The sequence below is a fragment of the Meles meles genome, chromosome 5 (assembly GCF_922984935.1).
Source record: "Meles meles chromosome 5, mMelMel3.1 paternal haplotype, whole genome shotgun sequence".
NCBI classification, from domain to species: Eukaryota; Metazoa; Chordata; class Mammalia; order Carnivora; family Mustelidae; genus Meles; species Meles meles.
The window spans coordinates 70,852,321-70,878,927 of NC_060070.1; the positions used below are offsets into that span (position 1 = coordinate 70,852,321).

At 38.3% G+C, this 26,607-nt stretch overlaps 1 protein-coding gene across 1 annotated transcript in view; it reads right to left on the reverse strand.

Annotated features, from left to right (window-relative positions):
- Positions 1-2,874: 2,874 nt before the first annotated feature.
- Positions 2,875-26,607, reverse strand: part of ENPP1 (ectonucleotide pyrophosphatase/phosphodiesterase 1) — a 72,806-nt gene continuing 49,073 nt past the window's right edge. Inside the window, exons 13-25 of the mRNA XM_046005844.1 lie at positions 25,880-26,011; positions 23,784-23,815; positions 22,718-22,845; positions 21,431-21,500; positions 20,646-20,733; positions 19,281-19,450; positions 17,943-17,994; positions 16,165-16,319; positions 14,446-14,575; positions 13,060-13,140; positions 12,042-12,174; positions 9,866-10,028; positions 2,875-6,916 (exon numbers count right to left, since the gene is read on the reverse strand). Of these exons, the coding sequence (XP_045861800.1) occupies positions 6,746-6,916; positions 9,866-10,028; positions 12,042-12,174; positions 13,060-13,140; positions 14,446-14,575; positions 16,165-16,319; positions 17,943-17,994; positions 19,281-19,450; positions 20,646-20,733; positions 21,431-21,500; positions 22,718-22,845; positions 23,784-23,815; positions 25,880-26,011 (1,505 nt within the window). The 3' untranslated portion in view covers positions 2,875-6,745. The remainder of the gene's footprint in view (positions 6,917-9,865; positions 10,029-12,041; positions 12,175-13,059; positions 13,141-14,445; positions 14,576-16,164; positions 16,320-17,942; positions 17,995-19,280; positions 19,451-20,645; positions 20,734-21,430; positions 21,501-22,717; positions 22,846-23,783; positions 23,816-25,879; positions 26,012-26,607) is intronic.

Here is a 26,607-nt window from a genome sequence, read left to right on the forward strand (position 1 = left end):
AGGGTTGCTACCATCAGCTTATTTCATCCAGGCTGATGTGTTTTTCCTCACAGCAAAAGCTATTCCCTGACGTTGATGGATGTGAGGACTGAGAGATGCCCCCGTGTGTCTCCACATTTGCCAGTAAACGTTTACAACAGCTCTTTGTGGCTGGAAGGACACTACACACCTTGTAGAGAGGTTCTCATATGAGATGTCAAAACTCTGAGGAGTTCATTCTTCTCCTCTTCAGTTCACCACGCATGACACTTCCCACAGTAAAGTCAATGAAACTGTGAGTCGATGAAACTGTATAGCCCACAAAAGGCATTCTTTTTTTTTTTTTTAAGATTTTATTTATTAATTTGACAGAGATCAGAAGTAGGCAGAGAGGCAGGCAGAGAGAGAGAGGAGGAAGCAGGGTCCCCACGGAGCAGAGAGCCCGACGCGGGGCTCGATCCCAGGACCCTGGGACCATGACCTGAGCCGAAGGCAGAGGCCTCAACCCACTAAGCCACCCAGGTGCCCCCACAAAAGGCATTCTTGATCTTATATGTATTGCATTTTTATTTTTATATTCGTATTAATTTTTAAAATTCTACCTCATGTACTAGGAAGATATCTAGAGATGTACACCTTTTGAAACATACCCCAGGGAAAACACCGTCTGGTATTTAAAAACTGGGACGCAAAGAATAATTAATGTCAGTGTGGTTGTCCTCTAGCTGCATTTCAATAACCTGTGGTTCCTGAGCTGTCTTAAATGGATATTTTGGTAGGATCAGCTTATTGCGTTTTATTCAACTGGACATTGTCCTTATTAACCAACTACTATGTGTCAGGCACTGTTCTAGAAACACTGGCTAAAAGATTAAGTCTGTTCTCAATGACACATGACTTTGGAGACAAGACAAAGAAATTCCTGAAAAGGAATCTATCAATTTAAAAAACATATGCTTAAATGTCAAAAGAGAGTTACAACCACTGGGGGGAAAAAATCCCACAGGACTCAGTTGTGTATCTTATGAAACAGCAAACCCTTGACATAAATCTCATCAAAGTTATAGTTTTAGGGAAGAAACTCGAAGGGTATAGTCTTAGCAAATGTAACAAAAGATCACCTGCTGGAAATGCTTAGATAGTGCAGCTTCTTGGGATTTCTTAATTTCCTTATGAGGTTTGTGTAATGTGCTCTCTTTAGGATAAGATCCTGCCACATCCGGAAGCCCTAGGTGGAAGCAAATGATTCTCTTACACCCATAACCACATCACCCTGAAATGACTTCCTTGTATGGCTGCAGACTACCTTTAGCAAGCCATGTGTCTGGACCGAGTATCAGGGGCTGAGTACAATTTCTTACTAGATCACAGTGCCATCTAATAACATTTTGTGCAGGTTAAAGGACAATAAAATGCATCACACACAGGCAGTTGGTCGCAATTACAGAACAATGACTAGCCTGAAGTCCTGTGCTCTGTCATCCCCAGTGTCTGGGAGGGTCTGATCACATGACCATGCTTCAGGGGTAAAGAGAAGAGAACTAGTGTCAAAAGGATATGGGCCTTGGGCTAGATCTTGAAATCAAGGTAACATGTTGGTCAGTAAGCACCAAGGGGGCAAGGCATCTTGTCTGTTCTGTTCCCCAATTTAACCCTAACGTTCATTTCCTTGACACAGAGTTAACACAGCTTTGAAATCTGTTGTCAATCTTGATCTAATTGAACCTAACCTAGTTGAACGTGATAAAAGTGTCCTATTGAATCAAACAGTGGTGAGATCTTAAGAACACAAGTACACAAAGGCCTCACAGGTTAACCACTCTTTCTGTACCTTTATAAAAGTGAGTAACGCTTCAAAACAGTAACATCGTGTCAAGATCTTGAATAGTTTATGATAGAGAAAGCAAAATTGTAGGCTTCGATCTGAGATTTTTAGAGTGTAAAAATTTGAGCAGGCAGATCTGCTCATTGAACTGAGAAAATTTTGGTCTCATTTATTTAAGATAATCTCTAGTCTCTGTTAACTTATAAACCTTTAGTTCTGAAAGTTTCATTTGCTTTATATTACACTTAGCACAATGTCATTTAAGTGTAGGCATAAAAAATTTTGATAGTGAGAAATACCCAGATGTATTAGGGCAAAATTATTAAGAGATATAAAAACCTCATTATCTGGATATGTATTAAATTGTTTTGTATCTCTATCTGTGAAAGCGGAAGTCTATTCTGGGCCCTGAATTTAATATATAATGAAATTCTGTATGAGTTTTAAGTGAATGTGTTATTTTTATTAAAATCTCTCTCCCTGAGTTCAGGTTTTACGGGCAAGTATGAAGTTAAGCTTAAAACAATGACACTGGGATGGAATGAAAGGCACACTTATTTCTGTTGCTTCCTTTTGACATCTCATGAGGGTAATACAGATTCTTTAATTTCTAGCAGACTACAGTTTCTACCATGGCTACAATTCCTACTAAATATCTTTATTTTTCCTTTAATTGCTGTTTATGGAAAGGATAAGTACAAAAATTTCACGTTGAAATAAAATCTATGGAAGTTACAAATTAGATACTTTCCCTCTGGTTTCAGACCATTCTAAATACTGGAAGGATATTTATACATGCCTTTTTTTTTAACCTATTAGTATGATTGCAAATAATTAAAATGCCAAAAACAAGAATATAGGTCACAGATCAGAAATAGATGTTTACTCTGTGAACCTGACATGAACTTTGGATCTTTTTCCTCTTTCCAACAATACAGTTGTGGTTAATTGTCTACAGTCCCTGCATGCAGTATCATCCCTGGGAAAACACCAGCACCCCGTTCCCTGTCCCCACCCTACACACACACACACACACACACACACACACACACACACAAAAGCAGCAAAGATTCTGTATATAAAATTTTTATTGGTAAATCCACATTTCTTAGCTTAGATACATATTCTACAGACTTCCCCTCTCCCTTATAATATTTAGACTGCCAAAAATCAAGGAAAATGTCATTGGACTGTAGCCATGTTACAATTTTACCTAACGCTTATAAAAGCACCTGTGATAGGCTTTGGCATGAAGTGTAATCACCACATTTAGTTTCAAAGTTCAAATGCCTGTTCCTGATATAGATAAGCAGGTACCCACAGGGCAAGGCAGTACAGTTAATGCAGCTAATGACAGAAAAAAGCCAGTGTTGGGGCTGGTAACAGCCTTTTCTGGAGGACTGGGTGATCTTAGATACAATAATCTCATCCACCTTCTCTCCTGAAACAGGACAGGGCTAGCTGGCCTAACAGCCCTCTACACACTGACCTACCCTGCTGAACATTCGCCTTCCCCCCGCTAAGGTTTGCATTCTTTTCTCTGACACTTCTAAATAATTTTTAAGTTGCACTTGATTCTTTGCTTTGCCATGAATGGGCTGACTTAGCTATGAAATTTTATATGGAAGTTACTTACCTCATTTAAGAAGTACTGATCAGAGGCATGGCAATAAAATTAGGGGAAAATAAAGGTTTTGTGTTGCATATGAAAAGCAAAGAACAGCCTTTATTACAGACAGTAGGTTAAAGACATTTTCATATATAGCCATGTGAATTTACCATTCAAATTGGGGGACTGGAGGCCAGTCACATCTTTTAAATTGATCAAACAGTCAAAGGAGAGATCTGTTTCAAGACAAAAAAAGAAAAAGAACACTGTGTCTGAAGAAAACAAACTAAGTAGGAACAGATGTGGATGCTCTTTACTTTAGAGTCAGCACGGCATTAATAGTCTGGCTTTTAAGAGCAGGAGATGATTATAACAAAGCAGGAAAAATAAAGTAGTTGTATGTCATAAGTTGGTCACAGCAACACTTGTAGAAAATATCAGAAGAGTAAATGGGAAAATGCCAAAAAGTATCCATCCAAAGGATGTTAGGATGTCCTTTCCTTACCTGTTCACCTGAAGAGCTCCAATCCGCACCAAGTTCTAGCCCAAATGTCACCACCTCTGGGAGTCACTGCTGAGACCATCAAGCAAACACCCAGCGTCTCCTCTGTCCTCCCTGGCAGATGGCTCTGCCTATGGCTCCATTAAAACAATTACCACCCCTTAGGGATCATCTATACTTTTGCTCTGTCCTCTCCCTCTCTAGTTTTAGGATTATTAGTAAGGATTATTACTTGTCTTTCTTTGTATTCCTGGTGACTGGCGAAGGGGAGAGCCGTCTACCTATTTAATCAAGATCTGCTAAGAGGCTTTCCATAGAGGCAATCACGTGTCTGCATGCATTTTGAATACATAAAAATCAATGAGACACTTCTATAAAGTAGATAGCTTTCTGCCAAATGCAGATAAAAAGCTTAGATGTTAATATAAAACAAAAGGAAGATTCTGAAAGATGGAGAGAAGTCAGGCAGGCTAGGGACCTTGGGACCCAAGGGACAAAACTGTGATGAGTTCCCTTGTGTTTTCGCTTTTTAGCTCAGATGTCCCAGACTTGGAGCTGAAGAGGTGAAATGGCAAGAGAGCACACGTAAAGAAGTCCTAAAATAGGCCTGTTCTCCAGCCAAAGGATTGGAAGAATAATGGTCTAGCAAGAGAGAAAACAGGAAATGCTCCACTCTAGCAAACACTACTGGAAAGACCACAGACCCAACCAGGCCAGTAAAGGCCAAGTGGGGAGCCTAGACTTCCAGCCTTGACGGGCCGTCATGCAGTACCCTAACTCCCCTGACAGGGTGGGATCTGAGAGGGTTGAGTAAGCAACTGGTCAATTCATCCCCACCTGGTCAAAATGAAGCTTCCCCAGCATTCCTGCCCACAGTATCAGTGGACACCACAGGGGAGCAGTGACAAGGCCCCCTGCACACCCCAGGCAGGAAGGCATCAATGGAGGCCCAGTGGGGAACTGAATTCCCACCCTGCGCAGCAACGACATGGGTCCCATCTCGTTCCAAGTGTCACTGGAGGCTGAGTGGGAAACCTGGACTTGTAGCTACACCTTGGAGGAACTAGACAGTGCCCCTAAGTCCCCCACTAGATTGATGTCAAAGAAAGTCAGCTAAAACAGAAGGTTTAAATAAGATCCACAGTCATGTAACATCTAAAATATTCAGGTTTCCACCAAAAATCATTCATCATGCCAAGAACCAGGAAAATCTTTTTGAATGAAAAAAAGACAACAGATGCCAACCCTGAGACGACACAGATGCTGGCATTATTTGAAAAGAATTTTGCAGCAGCCATTGCAAAAATGCTTCAGTGAGTATCTATGAATTATACAGAATAAATGAAAAAATAAAAAATCTTAGCAAAAAAATAAAAATTCTCAGCAAAGAAATACACGATTTAAAGAAGAACCAAATGGAAATTTTAGGGAGAAAAAATAAAAAATAGAAAACGCAGTGGGGGAGTTCAACAACAAAACGAATTAGAGAAAGAAAATAACCAGTGAACTTAAAGACGGGACAATAGAAATGACCCAAACTGAACAACAGAGAGAAGACAGATAGGAAAAAAGCAATGTACAAACCCCCAGGACCCTATGGAACTAAAACAAAAACCAACAAAACTTCCTAAATTATTAAATAATTTTTAGTACAACTTATATTATCTAAAGGATTTTGTGGCCTATAGTCTGTTCAAGAATGATCATCATAGGAAGGACAAATAAAAAATTTTTGGTGGACTAATATAACACCTAAATCAAACATAGTCTACAAGTGAAGGAAGCCCTTGAAGGTTCACAGGTTATTGCCACTAAAAGGTATAGTCTATGTGAAGGAGAGGTCAGGTTCATTTATCATGACCACAAAGAAGATGTAAAGCAATGGTTATACATTCTTTCCAAACCCAAGAAACTTCAAGATAAACAGCTCAGCCCAGTTCTGCTGCTAGTGGGGTCATTTTGGGGCATAGAAGAAAACATTCCTGCCGTCTTGATGGAAAATGCTGCCGGGCATGCATTGGCAAGTTCTCTGAAGTTCCATGAAGACATTTTTAATAGTCTAAAATAACCACTTTCAAAGCTATTTTCAACCCATGTTTTACCAGTGAATGGGATGGGAATATCTTTCTTTTAGTACAAATACAGAATAAAATTTTATAGCAGGTAGACAGACTGAATTACTCAATTCACAGATCTTCCCTCGAAGTTTAACTTATTAAAAACATTAAATCCAAGGAAGCCCAATCACAATTTACAAAAAACCAAACCCACAGGATTACATATTTTGGTTTTGAATGTGTGTCGGCAAAGACAGAGAGCCTTAGAAATATTTTTGCTTCTGCTAATTTTTTTCAGTTAAAACTAAAATGAATGAAACTCCAAGTTGGAAAGAATCCAGAATCACCTTTAAATCCTTGTGAAAATACTAAGGTAAAACAGGCTATTCCAATCCTATCCATTAAAGCTGAGCTTGCCAGTTCCATAGAAGTTTGTTAGTGAAAACAAAATTCAAATATCGGGCATCCAGACAATGTTCACAGCTACTTTTGCCCTTAAGAGAAGAAGAAGAGCAGTTTTAGGTATGGTGTGTCTTTATTCCCCAAATTGGAACAATTCTTACACATTCAAACATGTGCGAGACTCAGTAAGAGTATTTTCCTACTGCCGGGCTGAGGCCGCGAGGTTCCCTGAGATGGTTGTTATCACAGAGGATTCTCAGCTCTAACTCTGGTCGGCAGTTTCCAAACAAGGCGACAGCGTGAATAGAGGACTGTATAAAACAAAGGTTCTTTCAAAAACATTTATGGTGTGTTTTTGGAATAAAAAAATATCAGTCTTCTTGGTCAAAGTTTGGCAACCGTGTTTTCAACTTTAGAATGTCTGCAACGGGCTCTTTTCGTTCTTGAAGGAAGCTGAGTCCAGTGATGAGCTCAATGTCGGTGATCCGAGCTCTGTGTAACTTCAGTAACTCTTCCACCCACGACGACTCGTGCTTCCCATTCTATGAAATTGGGGGAAAAGAAACGTCACTGGAGAACAATTCGCGTCCCCTAGCAGCACTCCTTCTTCCCATTTCAGTGAGTTCTGACCCTCTGGCTCCCAAATGGCAGATGCTCCGAGCTTTGTCGGCATGATCCCTGTTCTTGAATAGCTCACCATCTAATATATATGATGCGTCTTTGTTGAATTAGACGTGGGAATTCCTAAATTTCCCAGTTTGGGAAAAGGCAAGTATACGTGGAATCAGTGCTCACGTATTGCATTGGTGCAAGAAACGTCAACAGTGCGAGGTTAAAAAAGTGTTGGACAACAAAAGCAATGTGGTGTGGTGGAAAGAATATGGGGATGAGCGGAAAGAAACTCAGACTTAAGTCTGGGTCCTACCATTACTGTACCATGTAAACTGAGGCCATTTATTTAACACCTGAATCCTGATTCTCCTACCTGCTCCTTCCTTACAGGAGTGTTTTGAGGATCCAATGTGATGATGTGTGCAAATGCACTAAAAGAACACCCGTTCTTATCAGAACCAGTTACGTACATGGGTGCAATAAAGAGAGGGTTGGGGGGGTGTGGTAAAACGCAACTCCATTTCTGGGGAGGTAGTGAGGTCTCAGCGAATAGATCAAATGATAAGTAAAGGCACCTGCTCTGACACATGGAAGCAGAGCTGGTAGCTGAGGCAGGGAGCAGAGATGGAAATCATACATTCATGGTAAGTATGCGTTTCTCTGAATATGGCTCCTGGAGAAGGTCAGATGAAGAAGGTATCCACTGGTTGGTGGGCTGCGATTGTACATTAAAGACACCCTCCAATAAAGACTTCTGTACCCTTGGGACATTATTAGTTGGAAATGATAAATATAGACTTTCCACATAAAAGGGGAATGGACCAATAATCTCCCTTTTCCCATTAGCTTCCAATCATCCCTGTATCCAGGGATACTTACTATCCCATTCAGTCTCCTTCTCTGCAATAATCTTCACTCTGGCTCTTGGAGGAATAACCCTGACTCTGTGGACTACTTGGCCAGTAGATATTTTCCATCTGTCCCAACATACAAATGAACAGATAAAAAGTTGGCAAGGCATCTGACGTCTCAGGCCAATGTCCTGCTAATCATTAGTTGCTACTTCAGAGATGAAACAGAAGGAATCAGTCAGGATGTGTGATATACCTTCAAATAATCCTCTCCCTGGTTCACGTCCAATATTTAGTGTCTTCTAGGTACAATGCTATTATAGAATTTGACAAAATGTTTGCATTTAAGATAGTGGCACAATAGCTTCTGGAATGGTAGAGATGGTGAAAAGAACTCAGAGCCTCACTCATGATACCTGGCATCATTTGGGTCAGGGAGACGTAAGCATAAGTCTCTTGGGAAGGAGGGCCCAGAATTCAGACATGATATCTAGAGAAGAAACCATCTTTGGTCCATGTGTGCCATATGCTAAGAATAGTGGAGAAGGAAGACGGGAAAGGTCTGGGTCCCTCATAGTGTTATTGACCCAAGACTGTCTACTTCTGGGCATCCTGTCACCTGAGGTACCCGTTAATTGCTCAAGTCACTGTAAATGGGTTCTCCATTATTTGCTGCAGAACATAACACTAACTGATTACTTTAGTGACGATTCAATCTCTTGAGGAAGAGAAAGCAATGAAGAAGAGAACACTTAATATGTATCCCACAGTGTCCACAACAGTGACCAGCTGGCTGATGTAGATGCCCAAAGGGCATCCAAATAGGTAAAAACCTGTTATTCCTTCCTTAATTCTGAAGCATAAGGAACAAGAACTTAATGAGAAATATGTTCTATGAGGACTGGTCAATTCATTTTCAGTTTATCAGAGAAACAAATAAGTGAAATATCTTCATGAATTTTAATGAATGACACATAGGCTCTTAGATTAGGGATGACAATGGATCTCTGGGCCCACGGCAGGAGCCACTGTCTGCTTTGTTCACTGCTGTGTCCTCTGGACTAAGAGTACCTGGAAATATGTATTTATCAAAGGAATGAACGGCTGGATCCAAGAAGGGATCAGTGAATAAATGCAGGGAGGAATGAATGAGTGATGATAGCACTCTCTCCTGCTGAGCTCAGACTGGGGCCTCAACATCCTTTTGCCCAAAGGACTCCCAACTAAACCACCCATTCAAATGAGGCTGGTGAGAAAGCTACATTGCTTTGCCAACTTAGGTCTACACTTACGTTGTGTAACTTCGATGGACAAAAAAAGAAAAGTGGGAGGAAAAAAAAAACAACTAGGAAAAAACTAGAAAAAAACAACAACTAGAAAATCTGGGAGGTACTCTGAAAGAAAAAAAATTTGGCTCACTATGGGGAAAAAACTTCCCTAAAATTTTAACACGATCTTGATGTTCGAAGACTAGGTTTTTTTTTTTTTTGTTTATTTTTGTTTTGTTTTTTTTTTAAAATTCTGAGCAAGTAAGATAACATGAAACAATTATTTCCAAACACTAAATGACAAAAGAATAAGAAAAGATAATTAGGAACAAACATGACTTTTATAATAAAGTGATATAAAGAAAATTAATCTGAAATACTACCTAACCATAACTTTAGGACTAATTTATAACAGTGCTGACACTTTAGGAATTATAAATCCAGGTTTCAAACAAAAATAAATTCATAGTTCAAATAAACCTAGAATTTAGTGGCTAAGCCGTATGCAGGCACAAAGTTTTTACATTTTGATGTTTTTTGTGTTTTAATAGGCAAGGGTGGTCCTCTCCAAAGATATACCATCTCAGAGTATCAAATTTAAAATCATCTTGCCAAGCACATACATGTAAAAGCACACCCTTTCAAAATACATGCATATTCATATTCCGTTTTCACCTACAGTGATGTCAGACGTGACAAATGCAAATATATTTATATTCATATGGTCGTTTAAGGTGATACATGAACAAAGGCTACTTACCACACAGCTCTCACTATTGTCAGTCCTGTGAGGCAAAATGAAAGCTAAGGTGTCTAACTCATCACACTGGGAGGGAGTCTGGAATGTGTTTTTACAACTTGTCAGCACAATGAAGAAGTGAGTTGGGATCAGAATTTCTTGATTATGGATGAGTCTGCTGTTTCTGGAAAATATGACAATTTCACTTTAAGAAAGAAATAACTCGCTCCTTTTTAGTGAATATTTCGGTGAAGTATATTTTTAATACAATGAATCTAAAAATAAAATTCAGTCGAATAATTAAACATATTGTAAGAAGTTAGTAATCATAATACCTCAACATGTTCTGCTAAATTGAAAACAAATTAGAAGACAGGTAAACACAAGCCAAATAATTTTCATTTTCTACAAAAATTTACTGAACTTCAGATTTTTTTTTGTTGTTTTTTAGTTCTACTTAAGACACTGGAATTGAGACATGAAAGAAAAAAATACATCTTTCTAGAACACCTACAACCAAGATTCTGAAGCATTATTGATAGTCTTCTCAACTCTGTGCAGCTATGCAAAGACAGGAGACAGAAAGGAAAGTGGTGTAGGATTTTTTTCTATTCCAGCCCTTCTAGAGAAGTCATATTTCTGTGAACTCTCCTTTGTTTTAAAGGGATTTTGTTTCTTGGGGTGTCTGGGTGGCTCAGTGGATTAAAGCCTCTGCCTTCAGCTCAGGTCATGGTCCCAGGGTCCTGGGATCGAGCCGTGCAAGGGGGGAGCCTGCTTCCTCCTCTCTCTCTGCCTGCTCCTCTGCCTACTTGTGATCTCTGTCTGTCAAATAAATAAATAAAAATCTTTAAAAAAAAGGGGGGGGGGATTTCCTTGCTCATCCCAGTAACTTCTTTTAAATTGCAGCATATTCTTCAAGATGTCTCAAGTAATATTTTACCTCATCTTAATTCTATTTCCTTTGTTTTGAAATCTAGGTTTATTTATTTGTTTTTCAGCATCTTTCCAAATTTAGGGTAGTGGGAGCCTCATCTTCAATTGTAATCTTATGTGGAACCATAACATAGAAAATGGGTTAAAACGGAGAGCTCTGGTGGAATGCTAAAGATATGAAGCTCTCTCTCTCTCTCTCTTTTAAGATTTTATTTCTTTGAGAGAGAGAGACAGAGAGAGAGAGAGTGAGCAAACACAAGAAGGGAGAGTGTCAGAAGGAGAAGCAGACTCCTAGCTGAGCAGGGAGGTCGATGCAGGACTCGATTCTGGGACTTCAGGATCTTGACCTGAGCAGAAGGTGATCACTTAACCAACTGAGCCACCCAGGCGCCCCTGAAGTTCTCCTCTTTACCTACTCTACTGCTGTGATCTCAGGCAGTTATGGTAGGTCCCTTACGACTCAAGGGATATAGTAAAAAAAAAAAAAACCAAAAGCCTGTCATTTGACAAACTACATTACAAACTAACGTGTCACAGATAAAGGTGTGTGAAGAATCGTCCCTGAGCCTGCCTGAGAGAGAAGTTCTCAGGAACGAGCTGAAGCTCCTCTAACATCTCATTCTCGTTATCCTGTGCCTTAATAGTAATATTGCTTCAAAAAATCATGCTGTTACTGTTTTATGAAAGATCAAATGGTTTCTACAATGTCTGCTGCTGTACTTTACAAAAACAGCACCCACTGGTGGTTTCTTTCAAGATGGTTACTCAGGCTCCCCTTGAAGAAGGATAAAAAAGGGTAGGTCAAAGCTGCGACATTCGCCCAAGGCCCACCCTTGGACACTGGAGCTTTCTAATTCTGCTGATGCTTCCAGGCAGGATGCCTCTAGCCACACCACAAGGTTCCTTATCTTCTAACCAGCAGTAGTTAATGAAGACGGTATCTCAACAATTAGCTGCACACAGAGATTTTAAACACGGATGTTACCTTCTTAACAGATGGCAGAGTTCCGTGTTTAATCTGAGCTTAGGAATTACTCATCTAAGCAGAGTCGAAGAGAAACACTCCTTCTTTCCTCTAAAAAAATTTTTACTGAACACTGAGCAAAACATCATAAAATATTTCAAGGGGCTTCCGGTGTAAACAGAAATGTCTTGTCTGTCAACACTAACAATTTCAGACAGAAAAGGCTCCGCGGACTCAACTCAACTCCGCAGTAATCCCACACGATGGCTGTTTTTAAGAGTAAATGAAATATGTTCTTACTGCTTCAGCGTCTCTGAGGAATCATAACATCCATCGTAATCAGAGTCAAACACAGGCCCGCTGACCACATTGACGCCATTTCTTTCCTCTGCATACCGTTGCAGAAGGGTGCCGTGGAAGTAGCGCCATATTACTGGAACAAGGAGAGCGTCAGTATAGGTTCCAGAGAACAAGGTGCCATGCTGTCATGTGAAATAACTCAACAACCTTATTCAGAGTTAGCATTTGTAATAATTACAGACAAAGTCAAATGTGGCTTCAGGCTTAGTGTGAAGCCAAAACCCCACTGTTCAGCTCTGGCCTTTGGCCAGAAGAGATGAACGTTGAATTCAACACTATTTTAGGCATCCCTGACTATATGCCTCACCATGAATTGGGATCACAGATCATTCTGAGGCATAAAAAACCATGAACATAAAGAAACAAGGCAGGTTATTCAGATTTACTGTTAATATCTGAAATTCCCTTTGAAATACTCACAAGTATTCTACACGTAAATTAGAGTAAAAAATTTCTTTGTATACTCCATATTTTTAAATTCTATATGTCACCTGAAGAATAATTTAAATTTATTTTTGTAAGAGTTCCAAGTACAACGATAGTTAATAATGACACAAAAATCTATTCATTTCAAGGTCAAAAACAATTATCAACAACTCCCAAAAGTTAAATAGGAAAACAAACTGAAAGTTAATGTGTTAGGAGACTATATACACCAGATAACTTAGGAGGAATGTTACATACTTTTTCCATCAAAAATTGTTGTTTACAAACATGTAAATACAGAGTAGAATAATAGGTATTAGAATATATCATAATTCTAATAGCTGTAGAATTTTTGTGTACTGGTATCGTCAAAGTTAAGAATGTGTAAGAATGTATACCTCTAAGAACACACACCAAAAAGAACATGCTTGACAATCATTTAGTTTAAAGGAACAGTCTTAATAATATAAATTATTTCTATAAAATACAGAAATTCATTGAAACTGTGAGATACAGGGTTAAAATGTTTTACCTTGAAAACTCTGGTACATTGGCACTATATTAGTATTAAGCAATGCTTCAGAATATAGTTGATCTGAACCTTTATTTAGTTCTACAAAGAAAGCAAAAAAAGACAACTATTTCATTCTTCATGAATAACATTAGAAATCATACTTTCTCATGGGAGGGCACTTGAAAAATTAGATGAGTATCACCTTAAACATTCCTAAGTACAGGGTCAAGGGAAAGTGCAATGTGTTTGGTCAAGTCCCTTAAAAAAGTAAAATACTTAGATCTTTTCTTCTTCAAGATAAATTTATCAAAGAAACAAAATCTTACAGCCTAAATTAAACATATTCAAATTTTACCTTATTTGCCTATTTCAGCTAACACTGTATTGTTTTGACAACCTTCTTTCCTTAAACTCTTCCTGGCTAAGAAGGAAAAAGAGATTATCTGGCTTCAGAACAACACCTACTACCCAGAAAAAACATCACAGGATTTCTGCCTCGAAATGCTATACAAGGCTTCTTTGTAGGGATTTTCGTCTTAGAGTTGATCTATTTTCATAAAGTAATAGCCAAGTTCTGACTTCAGACACTTACTCTAGGGACTGGGCTGGATATGGAGAATATTTGAGCACCTGGAGCCTTCTGCTCTTTGCCTTTTAAGGACAGCCTGAAAATGTCTTCTCATTAACACACAAATGTGCCACATTTAAAAACAGAACACTTAATTTCAAAAAGGGAAAAAAAAAAGCTCTTCCCTAGAAGCTCCATTTCTGTGAAAGAGCGAGCACCCTTAGGCTCTGCCTATCTCTACTTCTTAGGTGAATTACATTTTTCCTTTTTTAAAAAAATTATTTATTGAGAGAGAGAGAGAGAGAATGACTGAAGAGCAGAGGTGAGGGGCTGGGAAGGGCAGAGCCCAGAGGGAGAAGCAGGCTCCCCGCTGAGCAGGGAGCCCATATCCCTGGACTCTGGGACCATGTCCTGAGCCAAAGGCAGATGCTGAATCATTCATCCAAGCAAAAGCTAAAAAGTTGTCTAAAAGTCAAGCTTCAGGGGTGCTTGGGTGGCTCAGTGGGTTAAAGCCTCTGCCTTCGGCTCCCAGGGTCCTGGAATCGAGCCCGCATGGGGCTCTCTGCTCCGTGGGGACCCTGTTTCCGCCCCCCCTCTGCTTGCCTCTCTGCCTATTTGTGATCTCTGTCAAATAAATAAATAAAATCTTTAAAAAAATTAAAAAAATAAAAAGTCAAGCTTCAGACACTTTAAAATTTTTCCCTAAGAATTATACTTCTCATTCACCATTTTCACCAATAAAAAAATAAGATGATATACCCAGCCTCATAAGGAAAAGAAAAGGAAGAAGAGAAAGAGGCCAAGAGAAAGGCAAGGTCGGGGAGGTAGAAACTTACGTGGTGGGTAGAGGAACCCATAGCTCAGTTCAGCGTTATTTTTATAAAAGGAACACTTATGGACAGGACTAAGAGAAATTCGAAGATCCTGATAAAGACAGTTGGAAAAGTCTTCTGCAGAGAAACTGTCCTGAAAAACAAAATGAAAAGAGCCATTAGGTGTCAGGCATCTAAAAGAAAAGAAGTAGCTTATACGAGTAGCTGAAGATGCATCACACCGTTTGAAAACAGAGCTCTGGCTGTCCACCACTTTCCCATTTTTCTAGTAGTATATTCATTTTTTTCCGAGATGCAAAAACTCTTTTATGATAGTAAGGATATTAGTCTTTATCACATATGTGCAAATATTTTCCTATTATGCTGGGCTAATTTAGTGTATTTTTTTTTTTTTTTTTTTTGGTTAACTGCAAGCTTTTATATACTGAAATACTGATTTGGGGGGATCTGAGCCTATCTATCTTCCAAACACAACTGCACAGACTCCAGCTGGGGGTGGGGAGCCACTGAAACAGTGTAGCACAAAAACCTCAGGAGCACTGAGGACTGAATTTATGCAGCTTTGATTACATAAGTCAATGGAACATTTGAACAGAATCAAAGAACACTGTAATTACAGCATGAAACAACAGTAAATCTGATGGGAACCTACAAAACACTGGGCAGACGCCTACATATCACAAAGTCAAGTAAAAAACGTGTTTACAGTGTTGGGAGACCATCTTCAAAATCAGAACAATCAAATTGATGGTAGAGACTTTACGGAATTATATGAATGTGTATGAGTGCATAATATATATATATTTTTTTAACAAAGAAATTACATATATACACACACATAGCCTTCTCTTTTTATTTGGCATTCTCAGTGACTATTAACAACAGTTTTATTTTTTAAATCCTGCTGCTACCCTCCATTAAGCGCTCTCAGATCCCCTTTCCACCCCTTAAGGGCATCCTGTAGCTTGCCAAACATTCAGTTTCTGAAAATCTGGTTGGTCTAGTTTAAAATTTCAATTTGATTAAAATCTCAATCTCATCCCCTCCCCCACTCTCTCTTTCAAGGTTTATCTTCTGTTTCTCTTTCCACCACAGCAGCCAGGGGGCAGGGGTGAGGGGGAATGGTGGTTTTATCCTGGGGTATTTGCCCCACCCCCAATCCCCAACTCTTTTCAAGGCCTTGTGTTCTGGGAGGTATGTAGATCCCTGGCCTCTCTCTGGTCTGGTCTGGGGTGGGGGCGGGGGGGGGGGGGGTCTTCCCGTAGGTGGTATATGCAGAGAGATGACTAAGCTTTTATGACCTTGCCCATCAGTGAGGACCTCCTAAGGTGAGCGCAGTGGAGGAAAATCCAGACAGGGAAAACACAGCTATGTATTTAGAGAAGAATCATTGCGCCTGACCGCAAAATTGATTTCATAAAATTATAAATTAGAATCCTAAAATATTAAATCAAACATAAAGCAAGGGAGAAACTTTTATTGCACGCACACCCCTCATTTCACACAAGAAGACATCCGCTTGGAGTCTTAGAGTCGCCCAGCGAGTTCGTGGTCAGGCTAGAACAAGAACTTAATCTTCTAACTCACAGTTCAGTGATCTTCTAATTCAGAAACTGATGAGAGAGCCAAGCTTAACTGACCCAAACTAACTCGGCTTTCAATGTTTTGCTTAATGATAATTTGAAATAATCACACATAGCTAAAGAGGCGACCAATACTTGCATTTCTGCGGACGGTGTAAGAGGTCCAAAGGGGCATCAGGATGTCATGGCTGTAAGCACTCACGAACTGGTGCTGGTAGAGGAGACAGACCGAGGTGTTCCTCTGCAGGACTCTGGGTCTTCCGTAAGGTAAAGTGCTGCGCTTAATAACCTTCTCTTGGGTTGTAGGGGAAAAGGACACCACCATTCAAACATACTTACTGTGAATATAACTCATATACATATACAGAATGTATATATATATATATATATATATATATATATAGTGAACATATAAGAACATACTTACTTATATACTCTATGAGAGTATATAAGGATCCATTCATCCAATTCTCCACTTAACCCTACTGAAAAGTTATTTTTAACTGTAAAATAAAACTAAATACAAAGAGCAGAACCATAAACAGTTAACAAAAGGGATTCACTGTAGTTTTTGCCTATGAAGATTCTGAAAGATGAATGTAATATCAAGATATCACAAGAGAACACTATGTGAGATTGCTACAAATTTCAGCATTAGGACTTTAAAAATACTGCTAAAATTCTTCAACAGTATTTTAATGATTAGTCTTCAAGGAAAACTCCAGACAAAGAAGTTTCTGGATGAGATGGGTGTTTGGAAAGCAAAAATTTACAACTAAAATTATGAGACTGAGCTGAATGAAACAGTAATAGTACAGGCCATTTAATGTACTTTTTCCAAGTGCTAAGTGCTTTGTAAAGTCCTTTGTATACATCATCTAATTTAAGTCTTATATAAGCCTACAAATTAAGGTTATATGCCCATTGTACAGATGAGAAAACAGTAGTTTACAGAGAATGAATATTTTTTCCATGGACATACAGTTCCTATGCTCATATTCAAACACAGATCGGTTCCAGAAATGCAATCCTTTACCACAAGGTTTTGTCATCACAAGGCCATCAAAGATATCTCTAAACACTTACAGAGATTTTAATTTTAATTTTATTTTATTTTTGAGAAAGAGAAAGAGGGAGAGCACATGTGAGTGGGGGGAGGAGCAGAAGGAGAGGGAGAGAGAGAGAATCCCAAGCAGACTCCACACCCAGTGTGGAGTTCGATGTGGGGCTCAATCTCAGGCCCCTAAGATCATGACCTGACCCGAAATCAAAGAGTCGGATGCTTAACTGACTGAGCCATCCCAGGTGCCCCACATTTACTGAGATTTTTATACAGGCAATTCAACTTAGGAATTATGCAGAATTTGCCTTCTTATTATAGAAGGAAAAAACTGAGCCAAGTAACAAGGATCAGAGACTATATCAAAGTGTATCAGACATTGTATCAAAGTGAGGCTGAACATCCCAGTCACGACTGAGAAATGTTAGCAGTTTTCTCTATATTAAGCATACTCTTCACTCAAAAGTTATAAAGAAATAACTTTAGATAAACAAGCCAATTTATTCTCTTATAATGAACTAAGAAGCAGATGAGATAGGTGTTTATAATGGAAATCTGAAGGTCTCTTATAAATCTATACAAATCTTCAAGATCTCAAACCACCCCCACTATGTTCATAAAGAGTAATTCAGCTTCCACTAAATATATGATGTGCTGTAAATATCCCTCCCTTCCGTATGATGAACAGTCTAGACCATCAAGCAAAGACATCTCCATGTTTCCTCAGGTGGTCTCCACTACCACCTTTAAGTTACTGATTGTTCTCAACTAATGCCCCCAAACCAATGTTCTGTGGTTAACCTGGCTGAGAAAAAGCCTGCTTTTACATTCCAAACTCAAGGGTAAACATGTCTTACCTTCTGCCACAGTCAAATTCAACTGTATCTCAAAATCCACAACTGGTAAGACCTAAAAAGTTAGTAATACGATTGTAAGCAATGAGAGACACGGTTTCGTTTCATTCTATTTTTGTTTTGAGACATGTTTCAATCTTGTAACAAACAACTTCTGCAGCATAATTATCCCATTATGGGAAGAAGATAAAGCCATCTTGTACAAGTCAAACTTATTTTTTTGACGAAGGGGATAAAAGTTCAGATGACAACTGCAACAAGACAGAACTGCCACCCAAGCACAGCACTATGAATCAAAAACAAGAGTCGCTCCTTTATCATTTTTATCACTGCTCTCAGAGTCTTTCTACGAATCTAGAACAAAATGGAAAGCATATCCCAACTATTCCCCAAATCTCTATCTTTTTTTTTTATTATTTTTTAAAGATTTTATTTATTTATTTGACAGAGAGAGATCACAAGTAGACAGAGAGGCAGGCAGAGAGAGAGAGAGGGAAGCAGACTCGCTGCTGAGCAGAGAGCCCGATGCGGGACTCGATCCCAGGACCCTGAGATCATGACCTGAGCCGAAGGCAGCGGCTTAACCCACTGAGCCACCCAGGCGACCCCCAAATCTCTATCTTTAGGGACACTATCAGTTTGGTTTTTTTTTAAGATTTTATTTATTATTTGAAAGCGAGAGAGAGAAAGAGATCACAAGTAGGCAGAGAAGCAGGCAAAGAGAAGGGGAAGCAGGCACCCTGCTGAGCAGAGAGCCTGATGTGGGACTCGATCCCAGAACCCTGAGATCATGACCTGAGCTGAAGGCAGAGGCTTAACCTACGAAGCCACTCAGGTGCCCCTAGGGTCAGTATCAGTTTTGTTCACTTGTCACATATTTTCATCTTCTTACAACTACATGTTAAGACAGGAATAAAAAAGAAAGAGTGCCATATATCCATTTCATAGCCCCCAAAAATGTGATTTTCCCTCTTAATTTAAAATTAATTGAGAGATATTTTAGAGAAGGAAAACTATGCTTGGTTGATAATCAAGCTCTCACTGCTAGGGTAACAGCACAGACTCCATGATTCAGGATGCTCCAGGACTTGGCTAGATTTCTCCCAACCTGCACCCAAGTCAAGTCACAGCACCAAGGGATAAAGACGGAGGTGAAAATGCAAAAACTAGGAAGAGGAAAAATAAACAATAAGAGGGCAGCATGTGTTCCATCAGAATTAAACATACTAGATATTTATGCCTACTCACAGATTTCAATTTGATCACTAAGTGTTTCTATGGCATAAGCTATGCAGAGGGCACCCTAAGATCCAACTGGGCTATGCTTTGGTCAGTACTTACTGAGGGACGGCATGAGCAGTCAAGGTTACGTCTGGGGCTTCTTGCGAAGGGGCACTGCCCCACAGGGTGGACTTCTCTGGGATTCTCTGGGGTGTAAATGGGATTCTTTAGAAGGTGGTTAAGACTCCCATGAGTTCCATTATTAGGAGCAGGTCTCAAATTCAGTAAATCTGCATGATTCCAAGAATGGTAAATGGTTACTTAGAGGTTCAAAAACAAATAAACAGAAGACTTAGCCCATGATTTTTGTTTTTTTTAAACCCTATCTATGCAAGAGTTCTTTACTTTCCACCTAAAATGAAACTATGAAATGCTCTTGAATTTTAGAGCATTTATGACTATGCTATTCTTAATAATGGGATTTTAATGGGATTATTGATATGTACACTGTACTTCTCTATGGAAACTTGTGAATTTCAGTGTGTATGACTATAGTAACTGCCATGCATGCTTATTATATATGCCAGTCACTGTGCTAATGTATTTTTCTTACTTAATCCTCAAAACAATTTAGTAAGTTACTACCGATATTTGGTAGATGAGTAATTACAGCGTTGTGCCTAAGGCCTCAAAGCTACTAACGGAGTAAGACCCAGGATTCAAAACCAGCTTTGTCTGAGTCTGATTCATGCTCTTGGCAATAACCACAGAAAACACTTCTATAGGAAAGCACTTAGGATATGCCAGGCACTGTTTTAAGTGCTTTAGGACATATGAATTCATTCAAGCATATAGGCTCCCACTAAAAGAATTACACTGAGGACATATTTAAGGTTTGCAAACTTCCAGTACCATTGTCAGGAAAAGGAAGTCATATTTAAAACACAATATCCCCCCCCCAAAAAAACCAAAACCAAAACAAAACAAACAAAAAAACCCCACAATATCCAACCATAGAAGTACTAATGAAGAAAGTACAGGGTAAACAAGGAATATATCTAATGGAACCTCCTCAATTTCTACAACCCCAACATTGTCATCCATGCAAGTATTACTGCCACCAGAGGTTCCGCCTGGTTTGGGTCCCCTTCACGGGGGACCAAACTCTTCCTCAGGCTTCCACCCCAGACCTGTTTCGACTGCCATATAATGAAGCCCATGGCCTGGCAAACTGGTAGGCATGGGTGACGGATGGCCCTCCTTCCTCTGAGTGCCCCACTTTACCTGTGTACAGCCTCGTGGAAGAAATATAAGTCATCAGATTGCACAACCCCATATTTTTTTTCAATGACTCTGGGTCAGTTAGAAGGAGGTCTGGCTCCCCTCCTCATCATCTCTACACAGATGCCCACCATTGAACTACTTTTGATTATCCCATTCCAGCTCTATTTTCAGAAGAAATGAAGGAAGCCTGTTCCCACTTACCACACATTAAATTATAGACTTCGATATTTTCAAAGGAATCAACTTCAAAGCGGTGCTTAAATCCAGGTCCGTAGCCAATAAAGAGGGCCTAGATGGGCCAGAAAAGTAACAGTGTGTCAATTCATTTCCCCTGTGTATGCAGCTGGTGACAAAAAAGTATTTTATATTATCCATGCTGTACATATATAAACTGGTTAACATAATGGGAAAACTACCGTGTCCATGGACTTGGTGGGATACTGACTGAATCCATGTTGTACATCTAATCTAAGGACATGTGGGATACTTCTCTCAGCTTTGACTTGACAGTCAGAATGGAATGGATGATGAAATAATGTTCATCTGTGAAATGTGATATAAATGTCATTCTGCCCATTTCACACAGTGCTACAGGCATCAAATTAAATCATTGTTATGAGTATATTCTGAAATTTTAAATTTATAGGTAACTGTAAGACATTATCTTCATTTAGAACAAAAATATACCTTTTCTCCTATTAAATCACTAGTTTTCATTCACAATGTGGCGATATTCTTAATGGAGCACAAGTATATACAAAATAACTACTGGAAATTTAGTATGAGGTAAAAGTCACATGTTCATGAAACATGAATATAAAATTTTAATGTAATGTAATGCTCAAAGTAAAACAGTTCTATAAAATTATAAGCTACATTAATTCTCATTCAACATATACAATCACACTCTATGTTTCTAAGTGCATAACTTTATATAGTTTTCTTCAGATATAGATAATTTTTTCAAGTATAACACGTTTACTTACTTGCATATTTGAAAATAAATTGTCAGAACCATGGAATCCAATTCCACAATGTTCCTTTTCTGAAGGAGCCCTAATTTTGATATAACATGAATTAATGATGCAAAGTCTACTCACAGTGTCAGATTTATAATCATGACATTATTTCTGTTCATAAAGAATAAGTTACTATTTGGTTAAACCAAAAAAAAAGGTAAAACCACTGGGCTTGGGAAGCATTAAGGGGTCACCCTTATCTTTTATTTTGTAGATAAATCAACTGCATAAGCAGTGTGGCATAGATGGGAAAAATCACTAGCATTAACACAGAACTAGTTCTGAACCCTGACAATGCTATTTACCAGCTGTGACTTTGGCAAGTTAGTTATCTTCTCCTGGTTTCAATTTCATCATGTTGGGTTGTTTGTACAAAATAAATGGCTTAGTCTAAAGAAATCTTTGGAATGAAAAAGATGTCTGTGAAATATTAGTATATTATTAATATGAGGTAAGGACAATCCTTTTTCTTCATATTTTTCTTCTGAACACTAAAAGCACAGCTCTCTAGCAAAAGGAGAGAGACAGTGAAATGTTGTTCACTGCTTAGGTTTTGCTTTACAGCATGGCTTCCTGGCAATCATCAAGAGTTAATTACCATGTTGTGAGATATTAACAATATTAAGCATCCAAATAATTTTCCAACACACCAAAAAACCGAGGTGAAAAAACAACTCTAAGGAAAAAATAATGGCTCGTTATTATAAAGAGCTTTCACCAATTGTTCACTGGATTTAAAAGTATTATTAGGATAGCTATCATGTGCAGAAGAGATACAATGGTTAAATGGTAATGCAAGTGTAGACCGTAAGAAATAATCAATATGGATGTGAGCAGAGCAGCAGTTCCTAGCTGGGGGTGGATGGCCCTCCCCCTAGGGAACTTCTGTCAAAGTCTGGAGCCATTTTGGTTGGCACAACTGTGAGAAGGGTGCTTTTTCATCTAATTGGTAGAAGCCAGGGATTGCTTTCAAACATCCTACAATGCACAGGACAGCTCTCCCCACAACAGAGAATTGGTAGAAGCCAGGGATTGCTTTCAAACATCCTACAATGCACAGGACAGCTCTCCCCACAACAGAGAATTATCTGACCCAAAAGGTCAACAGGCCAAGGTTGAGAAACCCTGGGATAGAGCGGAGAGAATCGCATTTGTACAGTTTTCATATGACAACATTGTTGGAAAGGGTCCAATGGGTACACTGAATTACTAACATATCAGGGCTACGTTTACCTGGAAACCATCAGAACTTACAATGCAAGTTGCCACTTAGGGTCCAAATAGAATGTCAAGGGCTCAATCCTGTCATTTTTGGCAAAGTGCAAACGTTTTGGTAAGAAATATTTCAGGTAAGGTTTGAAGTGCTGGTTTGGTTCCCGGCACTGAAATTATAGAAGGTAAAGAAAAACTCTTATTTCCATATTTTCTTACATGTAAACTTCTCTTGAAATTGCTTAATTCTATGTGAATTTTTTCTGATAAAAATTTTACCAGCCTGCGTAATAAGTCACAGATGCAAAAATAATTGTGTTCTTACTACTTATACAATGTACCAGCTGACCATTCCCAACAAGTTAATACTCACATTTTTTACAGGAAATTAGATCTGATGCATAAAAACCCCAAAACTCTTAGACTATGTTACTCAATTTTATATGATTTACCACTGATGATATTCTTTTCAAACACCTATAACTACGATGTTTAGAATTTTCTTTAACACTTAAAACATATCAAGTAAAAAAAATTGCACTATAGATAATTCATCACCAAGACAAAACTTATTTTTTAAGTGGGCATAAAAAAGACTGGTAGGAAATAGTTAATAATGCTAACAGTACCTATGGTGATGTAGCTATAAATTTTTTTCCTTCTGTTTTCTTCCAATTATTTCTTTATCTTCATAAAAATTAAACTACGACAATAAATGAATTCTTAAAAACTTTTTTTGGAAGATTTATTTATTTATTTGAGAAAGTAGGAGAGAGTGAGGGGGGAAGGGGCAAAGGGAAAGGAAGGAACAGATTCCCTGGTGTGCAGGGAGGCTGACATGGGCTCAATCCCAGGACTCAGATCATAACCTGAGCTGAAAGTGCACTTTAACCCTCTGAGCCACCAGCCATCCCCTTAAAAACTTTCAATGCCAGCTTATTGGGACATGTCTTTAAAGATCTTTAAAAACAACAGTGCATCTAAATTCTGGCCTACATACTCAAAAATTCTAATGCTAAAATCCCAAGAACAGATACTGAACCGCTTTTCTAATATATCTTAAACAAAACTAACAATAACTAGATCGTGAAAACATAAAGGTACTCACAGAAAGATTTCTGGCAAGGTCTTCATAATCAACTGAAGGGGGGCAAAGATAAAAATTAATTGTTGATGGTATGCTCCAATTAAAAATAAAACAAAAAAGCTGAAGTCAAACTCAAACTCTATTCTTTTTTTTTTTTTTTAAAGATTTTATTTATTTGACAGAGCGAGATCACAAATAGACAGAGAGGCAGGCAGAGAGAGAGAGAAGGAAGCAGGCTCCCGCTGAGCAAAGAGCCCGACGTGGGACTCGATCTCAGGACCCTGAGATCATGACCTGAGCCGAAGGCAGTGGCTTAACCCACTGAGCCACCCAGGCACCCTCAAACTCTATTCTTAACACCAAAACAAGTTTCAAACAGCTTATTGAAATCATTACATATTAGTTATTGGCAAGAATGAGAGAGATTGTTGGGAACCACTCCGTGCCTATGAAATTGTGTCATACTGTTAAATGAAAAGGCAAGTTACAGAGTATCTATCTATCCATCCATCTCTTCATCCATATGCGTGTCTATCCATCTGACCATCCATCTATCTGTCCATGCATCTAGATCTAGTATGATGGCCTGGTATAAAAATTAAAAAACAAACACGTCTTATATAAGCATACTAGATATCTGGGAAGAAATATTCCAAGCCTAGCAATGTTTATCTCTAGAAAGAGGAAATGAGTTGTGAATAACAGAGGTTTAGGGAAACTGCTACTTTTTACTTTACATATTTTGATATTCGATAATTCCAGAATTTTCAAATAAAAAGGACACAGGGGACCTTAGAAGAGAGGGCAAACAGACTAGTTTTGAAACTGAATTTGCATAGCAAGACCACAAATGTAGTGTACTCTGGACTACAAATCAATAAGCGTGTAGCTTTCCAAAGATGCTTCTAGCTGTACTTTACGTAAGTTTGAGAAAATTATTCAGATAAAAGAACATGTATTGTATATATATATATCTTTTATCTGCATATTGGTAAATAAATACAGGTACAGTTTTTGCTTTAATTTGGAAGACAGAGGCCTAATGAGGTAAGGGTGTCATCAAAGCTTAGCCATCCCATCCTAAACAGTTCTGGGCACTGACCCCACCTGTATAGTTCTTATGACAGGCTCTGTAACAACCGTATACTACTTTTATAAATTAAAATAAAATACTAATTAAAACTTGTCAGGCATATACAGAGTCTACGCTGAGTGTCACTATGTCAACCTACTGTTTAATATCTGCATGAACACTTTCCTGCAGTAAACTCTATTTCTCCCCGTGAATATTCAATAGTTCTACGGAAACATACAGCATGCAGTGCCCAAACCTAACCAGTTCCAATAAATGTCACACAAGCTTTTTTCTCTTTCTGTTTCAAAGTTAACTGTAACAGAAAGATAAATAAGACTTGCTGGTGGTATCTGAAAGTTACCAAAGACAGCAATCAGAAAGTAGGCAATAACAGAGGTGGAAACAGTTAGGAAATGGACCTCACTTGCAAAAGAATTAGTATTTTTAGAAAATTTCCTGGCAGTTGGGGTTCCATATGTAGTTAAGAAAGAATGTGAAATTTCTTCTTTTCTGTTTTCAAAACACATTCTTACTGTGTTTTGGAATGGTCAAGGAAAGTCATTTCTGAGGACAGAAACCAGTTGTTTATAGAATTTTAAGAACTACAGAAGTGCCAACATTCCTCCTCATAATATTATTCCTCCTCATAATATTATTCCATAACAACTCTAAGCTATTTTAATGGAATGTCATTAATTAAACTTGAATATATGTAGCTGAACTTTCCAGGTGTTTTTTTTTTTTTTTTAGTACAAGTAATCTCAAACCTAACACAAGTAAAACACACACTATAACATAAAATTGTACTAAGCTCATCAAATAATATGCTTAGCAATGAATAACAAAGATAAGTGGTTAGACCTGTGTCTTCACACCCAGTGCCTTTATAAAATCTTTCTGGCTGCAGAAGATCTGCACTGAAGAATTAATCATGAAGAGGAAATTAAGTTTAACTGTTGCAATTTAGTGTAGAGATAGAATAATTTAGAGGAATGTATTCTGAATGTAATCATATTCAAAGTTAGCAACCAAATATACTTACATGAAAAGTACTTATCTGGGACATCAGAGGGTCTCAATCGAGCTGCAGGTCCATATATAATTTTAATATCTTTAACATCTCCCAAATATTTATTCAGATACACAAATTTCTTGCAACTGCCTTGTTCCATGCCTGGGAGAAAAAAAATCTCAAACATGTTGGAACTTTCATAAGGAATTTTACATGTAGAAGACAATTTCTTTCACTTCCAGAATTTAATTCACCATGTGCTGAGTGCTCACATTAGTTAAATATCTAAGAGGTAAGTCACAGAATTTCAGCCATATATACCACTTCACTTCGCCCAACCCCCCAAAAAAACCTTTTTCCCTTCCTTCATCCACAATTAGTTTAGTATTTCTTATTTATGTATTATAGTATCTTTTTATGATGAAGAATATCACAGTTTCAAACTGAAGAGAAACTCCTACTCATTTTCCCCAGATCACCTAGAATATGAATGGTAGCATAAAATTCTCAGTCTCATTCCAGAACTATCGCTTCTTTGGAACAGAACTTCTTACAATCATTTCTAAAAATAGCTTTTAGGAATTATTTCTGAAGCAAACAATAACAACACGAAAAAAAACAAAAAGAAAATTGTTTCCTATTTTCTTATGCACTCATTGCTTTCACACTCCCAAGGCTGTTACACAAACATGTTCTAAAGGTCATAGTCAGAAAAAATGAAATTAACATAGTGCTAGAATTAATTTTATACTGCTTCT